The sequence below is a fragment of the Schistosoma mansoni genome, chromosome 2 (genome assembly GCF_000237925.1).
Source record: "Schistosoma mansoni strain Puerto Rico chromosome 2, complete genome".
Taxonomy (NCBI): domain Eukaryota; kingdom Metazoa; phylum Platyhelminthes; class Trematoda; order Strigeidida; family Schistosomatidae; genus Schistosoma; species Schistosoma mansoni.
This window is the reverse complement of record NC_031496.1, coordinates 31,528,815-31,537,501: the sequence shown is the minus strand read 5'-3', so window position 1 is coordinate 31,537,501 and position 8,687 is coordinate 31,528,815. Positions and strand designations below refer to the sequence as shown.

At 39.5% G+C, this 8,687-nt stretch overlaps 1 protein-coding gene across 1 annotated transcript; it reads left to right on the top strand.

The window, feature by feature from the left end:
- The first annotated feature begins 5,051 nt into the window (after nucleotides 1-5,051).
- On the top strand, nucleotides 5,052-6,186 carry Smp_068580.1 (hypothetical protein). Its single transcript, XM_018796378.1, has 2 exons — nucleotides 5,052-5,927; nucleotides 5,964-6,186. Exons 1-2 carry the CDS (start codon nucleotides 5,798-5,800, stop codon nucleotides 6,152-6,154), a joined length of 321 nt encoding a protein of 106 aa, XP_018650596.1. The 5' UTR covers nucleotides 5,052-5,797; the 3' UTR covers nucleotides 6,155-6,186.
- Nucleotides 6,187-8,687: the final 2,501 nt, after the last annotated feature.

Sequence of the window (8,687 nt, the reverse complement as noted above, 5' to 3'; positions counted from 1 at the left end):
TCAGCGACCTTGGTACTATTTGAAACAGTGCTAGTGGTATTAGAAACCAAACTGTAGTTCATTCAAAAGACGTTATAAATTCAAGCCGTATCTTTCGAGATGATACTAATAGCAATTAAATGCAAGATGAATCCAATGCTTATGCTACAATTATAATTTCCATTCCATAGTAATTTAAGTATTGGGCTAGGACACCTCGAACTACATCTTTTAGATTCAGATTTGTGTAGTAAGGAGAGAATGCATACAACCTATGTTATTCCTTTATCAGTATGCTCCTGTGAGTTTCTAGTCTTCCTTTGAATGGTTCTATCCAAGGTGCAAACACCATTGCTCCATGTAACAGGTTCCAAGGATTGATAACTCGCTATGAAAACGTGTATGTCATTGGTATTTTGTTCATTCTCTAATCTAATCGAAAGATAAAGAGATGTACCAGGACATAAATCATTTCTTAGTATTCTATACATCAAAATCAGATCGCCTCTCAACCTGAGTTTGGATAGAGTAGATATGTCTGGCTTCTAAAACCGCTCTGTGTATATTAAACCATGGACCCTTGGGACTACACAAGTGACTTCCCTCTGCTCCCTTTCCAGGATATCCGAGTCACCTTTTCATCAATGGCTTGCAGCCAAAACTCAGTTTTCAAGTTTAGTTCTCACCAAAGTTTATATACTGTGGTCAAAATAGCAGCATCTAAGTTGGTGGGTGTCCGTCCTAAAGCCCATATGGTTCTAAACCAATAGGCTGCAAACTTGCAGCACTGGGACGTGGTCTCAAAATCATTAATCACTGTCACCTCAAGATCCTTGTGAGATGAAAGCTTGGGCACATCATCCCAATCCTCAATGGAGGCTGAAACATCCATTCTTCAAACTACTGGACGGTAGCCCTTCTTTTAATTGCTGTAGGGCCGGTGAAATGTCACTGAACCCTAACCAAATCAGCCGGCAGTTGGGTCACTTAATATCGAACACATCATCGATCCCTGTCAAGGTCAAGGAAAATCAACGCGCATCAGCTAATCGTACGCCATAGACTGACCCATGCGGCAGTGGTTCTACTTTCGCTTCTACCTACTTTAACTAATATATTCCTGTAATAACGTCCTTTGTGTTATGCAATCTTCAGAGCATCCATGATCCCTTGATGCGACGATGGGGCAATCCACGTAAGGTACTGGTCGCGAGGTGTGACTGAAGTTAGCTTGTTCGTTACACCGTTCCCGTCTTACTCGATTAGGCCTCCAATCATTCGACATAAATCATCAACGTTGATGGTTTACATTGCCTTTAAATGTCGTACAATCTCTGGTTTACGCCAATCCATAAATTTATTTTCGTTTGAACGAGACGACTTTAGGGAGGGCCATTTCCTTGCAAAGTATATGTTGAGTGTAGTGGATAGATGAACTATCATACTTAATCTTAAGAGTCCGAAGCCTTTGATAGGGTCAACCATGAACGTCTTTTAATTACACTCAAGGCATTAGATATTCGTTCACCACAAACAATTCAAGGCTAGTTAAGATCATGAGTCAATTGAAGCTAGACCACCATGGAAAACCTAGAAGCACTGGACGGCCGTTTCGTCCTATTATGGGACTCCTCAGCAGTGCGCATCCACGAACCCGCTCTCGCGAGATTCCAACCCAGGACCTACCAGTCTCGAGCCGAAGCCCTTAACCGATAGACCACTGAGCTGACATCCAACGGTGTTAATATCTAACCTCAACCAAGCAATATAAGGCTGGGAGTAGGGATTTAGTTAGTAACTATCGACCCATCAGCTTAACTAGTGCAGTTGTAAAACTAATGGAAAAAATTATTAGGATGGCTGTTATAAATTACGTGGAAAGACATAATCTTTTGTCAAAAGGAACAATATGGTTTTCGAAAAGGTCTATCATGTTTGACAAATCTTCTCATTGCAAGAGAAGATTGGGCTGAGGCTAAAGATCGTAATATTCCTGTAGATGTCATTTTCATAGATCTAAGTAAAGCCTTTGATAAGGTTTCCCATTCTGGTCTTAAATTAAAACTAGAAAGTTTTGGAATCCATTATGCAGTCATAGACTGGATAAGTGACTTTCTTCATGACAGGAGACAAAGGGTAAGAGTAAATGGGGCTCTCTAATCGTGGGAACTAGTAAAAAGCGGCGTCCCCCAAGGCACGATTTTAGGTCCTCTTCTCTTTTTACTTTATATAAATGAATTACCAGCTATAGCTAAGTCATCCGTTCTACTATTCGCCGATGACATTAAGATTTGGAGACCTATATATAGTATGTCAGACAGAATAGTTTTGCAGGAAGATCTTAACTCATTAGTGGCATGGATGAATGGGTGGTCACTAGAAGTAAACCCTAATAAAAGTGTTGTGATGCAATTAAATAACTACGATGATTCGTATCACTACACAATATGTGGACTAGTGTTGCCCAAAGTAAGAAACTATAAAGATTTGGGAGTCATACTAAGAAATGATCTCAAAACAACCAGTCACTGTAAGGCTGCTGCTGCAAAAGGCTATAGGGTATTATGGTCTATTCGTAGATCTTTCCGGTATCTGGATGGGGAAATGTTTAGATTATTATACCCAACTTTTGTACGGCCACATTTGGAATATGGGATTCAAGCAGCGAGTCCTTGTTTCAAATATGAGGCGGATATGTCGGAACGAGTTCAACGCCGCGAAACAAAAATGGTAAAAGGCCTATCTGGCCTATCTTATGGAGACAGACTGAGACACCTCAACTTATTTCCGTTATCTTACCGGCGAATACGGGGTGATCTAATATTGGCATATCGTATCGCGAACGATGACCTTGGTACTAACATGTCCTATCTTTTCCTCCCGTCTAAAGCTGATCATTTGAGAGAACATTCAAAGAAAGTCCAAAAACCGGGATCAAATCGTCTACGTCTGGAGTTTCGTTTCTCGCACCGAGTAGTGAATTACTGGAATTCTCTACCAGAACACGTAATATCAGCACCTTCTGTTGATATATTCAAGACGAGATTGAACCTCCACAGTGTAACAAACTGCAAGGATTAAAATAGGTCAATAGACCTCCTATCCTTATTACTGAAGACTGACTGAAGGTCGTGTAGGTGCGAGGACTATTTAAAACTGCCCTTGACAAGACGATTATCGTTAGTTATACACTAATTAAGTAGAACGTTAATATTCATCTTATAGGGAGGTTTACTACAACGGAGATTCTAGCAAACTGACCGGTTTTCACACTACAGACTTAACGACCTTTCTGCCATTCGTTCGGCGTCATCTTTTGATGTAAGTTTTCAGTTTGAACGCCGTTTTTTGAATGCGTTTTTCCGATATGACCGGTGATGTGTTTAAATAGAACGTCTAAATTGCTGAAATCTCAATAGGAAAAACAAGATCGCATTCAAGAGTAATGTTCCCACATTCTCTAAGCCGTCGCGCAGTCCCTACAGTTAGAAGCAGCTATACATCGCACTACTTTTCGAAGAAGACCGACACTATGAGCCTTTAATCTATCAGCCGATGTCACTTTACAATACTCTCAAAATTCGTGAAGTTGATATACGCTGGTTCAGACAACTACCAGTGATCTATAAACCTCATTTCGTCCCAACAACATAGTTGCAAGAGGACCATTCCTGCATAAACAGACACTATACTTCTCTAACTTAAGTAGGTGCCAACAGAACCTGAAAGTTAAGTGGGGGTTTTGGCGCGAAAATATGCTTCAAAAGTACGAGTACAATGTTCTCTGTCATTCTTGTTATAATTAGCGCAAAACCTTAAACCATAGGTTGCAAAGACCCTTAGATCTCTTCCAACTTGGGACATTTTTAGAGGGGAGTTTTAGATGGACTACTTTACACTTTGAAGTGTTAAAAGTAAATCCGTTGTTATCCGCTCAACCTTGAAATTGAATCGGATTCTGTCTAAGTTCTAGCTTATCATTCTGGTTGCAAACGTTATCGAATTTCGACATCATCAGGAGAGTTATAACCCAAACAATGTTCATTAAGGAAGGTCATATATATATATATATAAATTGAAAAGGAAAGGGACCCTTGTACTGAAATTACGGGGACTCCCCTATGATGATTCAGGCTTCTAAAGAATGTCAAGTTTACTGTGACTTTAGAAGGTCGAATGCTTGGTTGTGACGCAAGCCGTGACTTTATGTCTGTTAGCTTGAGCTCATTGTTAAAATACACATGATTGACCCTCTCAAAAGCTTTTGAAAAATTAAGATATGCCATACTCACCTTCCCCTTTCAATCAGTCTCTTGACAGCAGTCAAGAGATTAATTCCTTAATGCATTCCGCATCATCAGTGTTCAGAGTTAGAATTGGGTGTTGTAGTTGGATTTTTCATCACGAACTAACACCAGCTACAATACTGGGATCCTAAAGTCATATTCTTACCCTAATTCCTAATATAATAAATTATTTATTACTCTTTGCTGTCTCCTGATTGACCGAAATAGTTGAAACGCCGTTCAGCTACATACTTTAGGTTCACCGTACTTGACATACGCATCTGAACCAGAACGACTTTCCGCATATTAAAATAACGGAAACCAGTGGTGAAATTTTTTCGCTACAACTACACGAAAACTCAAACACGCTAGCTAAGTCAGATGCAACTGTTGCTGAAAGCTGAACAAACTACTTCTGCGAGGTACACCAAGGATCTTGCTATTAACACTTCTGGTAGCTACACTGTTGAAATACCAAGCGTAGTACCAGTAATTGTGACCGAGGTTGCCGGTTCTCAATTAATTCGTAGCTTAGGACCTAGTAATCTTATAGTACGCTATGATTTAAAAAATGCATCAGACTACAATACCAGGAGCTGTTTAAAGGTCCCGCCTGTTATGGTCACTTCACAGAGCACTCAAATGCTTTAACGACGAAGTGTTTCGGATTCCATATCTAACTTGCGTAAAACATAATCTCGAATAATTTGTCCAAGCGGCTAGTCCATATTGAATTAGAGATGTAGATATCCTACGTGCTCAAAGAGTAGATACTAAGTTAGTGATAGGACTTCCCAATCTACAACAAGCGACTAAAAGGCTTAAAACCTTCCCGGTTACCTTACTGTTGAATGCAAGGTGTTCTTATATAGGCATTACGTCTCTTGAATAATAATTTAGCTATTAAGACCTCTTTTTTGGATCCCTCTAGGATTAAACATCCCCGAAGTCATTTTCAAAAGGTCCGGAAAGCACAATCGCAATAACTTATGTTGGAATAATAAGTTCCATTGTTATCCAACCACTACCTTTTTGAACTTGTTTTCCATATTTAAGTTTAAAACCATGTGGAAAAAGTAGAGGATGAGTCAAGTGACCTTTTTATGTAATGTCGATGTTTCTATACATCTTCCACTAATAAATCTGAAACTATGGATAGCTGACTTATACTTCTCAAATCAGAAGCCTATTGTTTACGCGAAAATATTCGTAATTTCTATGTAGTGAGTAATTACTGTGGCCTGAATAGCGAAACTGTAAACTTAATTGTATACAATAACACAGTTACCCTGAAATTTACGAATGTTGTAGTATGTTACGGTTGACCATGCAAGAACTATTGTGTTCTTATTATCTTCACTTATGTATCAACGGTCGTAAGCATTTAAATATTTTCGAACTATATTAACAATCTAATTGTCTAAATTTTTGGATCTATATGAAGTAAACTGGGAGTGGAAACAAAATAAACCAATTATATACCGAGTGTCCTCAAGAAATACTTTTACACTCAAATAGGAAAAACCTACTAAATGGGATCTCCAGCAGATTTAATCACATACAGTCCCGCTGCGGCACAGCATAACCTTGCTTTGATTAACTACTGCCGCATATCTATCGCGGCCCTTTCTGGATGTACAGCCGGGATATTAGGTTTAACAGGTAAGATAATCGTTAATAACTTAATGCAATCTCCAGGAATCATGGGATTTATGTTTTATTTTCTGGCACATGGTTTCCTATCATTGTTACTGTTACAAAAGGCAGGAAAATCATGGAACAAATACTTTATTCAGCGTTCGTGTTTAACGTATGGAGGGGTTTTCGGAGAACTAACTACTTATATTTTATTTTGGACATTTATCTATGGCATGGTTCATGTATATTGAACATAATCTAAATGTATTTACCTAATTTGATTAAGCTCAAGTCTGTTTTGAATATGTACATCGAATAGTGCCTACGCATAATTCATACGCTGATGTTACTAATACACGCTCCTGCAATACATTTTAAGGTACATTTGTAATGCGTGAATTAGTGAAATCACTACATGAGCCAAAAATAGGTAAAAAAGATTTAATTTTGTAACCTAATAGTTGTAGTCTAAATAATTAAACCGTCAGTTCCCAGGTACTCGTATTTGCGATCCTCTCAAGCACCGCTTGCATCTGATAAAATCATTAAGCGACTTTAGGAATAGTCAAACGCTGTTCATAAAAGCATATAGGTACATATTTCTAACTATCTACCTTGAAGTTGATGCTTTAGAAGATAACAGACCATAGAAGGACTTCAGTATGTAGAATATTCTGACCTACCTAGAGAAGCTCATAAAGTAGAACATCTGTTGATGTAAATTGTGTTCAAATGGACAGATACAGACAAAATGGGTGATTGATTATGAATTTCATTGACATTGGCCAGTGCACAGTTACGTTTGGTCTCCATTTGTATGTTGACCTCACTTTCAAACTGAGGGATAAAACATTACCAAAGGTCTCGATACTGAGACACGTAAGAAAGTTGTAGTAATGTAAGTAGAAACTTTTGGCTATCATTAACGCACGATCGCTAAGAACAAGACACTTTTAGTATAACCGGTACATAAAATGTACGTGCTTTATTGCTACAATAAGACCATCATTGAATTAGCAATGCGTTGTGAGGGAAAAGAAGAGCAAGTATTTTGAGGATCGCGCTTGCGTCGTGATACAAGAATTATATTCACGGGAAGACAAATTTCACTAAGATTATTAGTATGATGTTAATCTTCTTGGATGAAAATTCAGTTATTTGTTCTACAAGGCACCCTCACTAGGTTGTTCAGGCTCCTGAAAAAGGACTATGCTTCCACTGTGTGCAAAGTCTTGGTGTCGATTGCCCAGATAAATCCAGGATTATTTAGGTTGTAGTGAAAGATTGATACCGAGTTACCAATTCACGGCGAAGTTACAAAAGGCTGTAAGTGGTATGAAATGAAGCAGCAGCAAGGACGAATGAGATCATTTGAGTGATCTATTGCCTCCCAATGCCCTGGTACGACAGAGTGGGGAGAGTCTGCTCTCCCTCTCCAAATGCTCTCATCGCCACGCATATACAGCCGCTGTCAGGGAAGTCCTACTCACTGTCTTCTCGCAGCGAGTGTGTTTAAAAAATTGAGAGGGCAAAACGCGAATGTCCGGCGTTCTAACCGGGTTGGTGGATATCGAGGATCCATCTAGGGGAGTTCGATAACCCTGATCCTAAACCATTAGTGCACATAGGGCTCCAGTATCCTAAGGGAACAAATGGAATATGAACCTCTTGTTGGTCATAGGTTACCATGGGACTGCATCTCCTAACGTTGCTCTACTGCCTTGTGGATTAGACCTCTAGACCAAAGGCCCGGGAGTGGCCCCCTAAGACACCACCCGTTTCAGTTTGGGCACTCAGGAAATCTTTTAAGCCTTACATAAATCGAATGACGAAGTGTGGCGCATATATATAAAGATGCCCCATTGTACCAATATTTATGCGTCTACATAAATACCACCGCAGAAGAGTAGACCCGACTGATGTGGATGTTGAGATGCTAGATTTCGTAATCATCTGGCGCTTAACTAGGATGCAGAAACAGTTGACCCAATAAAGCTAAACACGTAATCATGATCATAAGTGCATTGATTAAACCTTTATGAATCAAATCGTGAGACACCTGGTCCTGCTCGACTGTGATTATATTCATGTATCCGAATTCGTTTAAATTCATTAATCGCCAGACATTGAAAGAGGTGCCGGTCACATACATCATTTCTACTGAAGGCTATTTATTTGGACAATTGTAGTCAGATTAGATTTTGTACTCAACTACATCGCCAGGTACCAACTTTCCCTTTTTTGTGGAAAATATTGTCATGGATATACTTCTAAAGGTAACACGTTTTTCGCCTAACTTCCGAGTATTTGATCTCTTCTTGGAATCCACTCATAATAGACAGTAATTTTTTGGCGAAGTTGGCAAATTAAGGTTTTATAAACACCTGAGTATTAATTATCAGAAGGGGTTTTGTGGAGATTTAGTATTTATCATAGTTGAAAGCGTGAGTCAATTGAAGCTAGACCACCATGCAAAACCTGGAAACACTGGACGGCCGTTTCGTCCTATTATGGGACTCCTCAGCAGTGCGCATCCACGAACCCGCTCTCGCGAGATTCGAACCCAGGACCTACCAGTCTCGAGCCGAAGCCCTTAACCGATAGACCACTAAGCTGGCGTCCAACGGTGTTAATGTCTAACTTCAACTGATCCACGAAGTTGAGCAACCATTCACCAATTGTCTTCAGTGAGTTCCTATCTCACAACAGACATGGTTTTGAACTCCACTGGTCACTGCTTCTCACGGGAACTCCTAGATATCTTCTCGAGAATTGGAACACATG

Bases quoted from the DNA above. Each gene is read 5' to 3' on its own strand.
- Smp_068580.1 (XM_018796378.1), top strand. From the start codon at position 5,798: ATGGGATCTCCAGCAGATTTAATCACATACAGTCCCGCTGCGGCACAG. The intron at 5,928-5,963 runs GTAAGATAATCG...TGCAATCTCCAG, and splicing joins CGGGATATTAGGTTTAACAG to GAATCATGGGATTTATGTTT.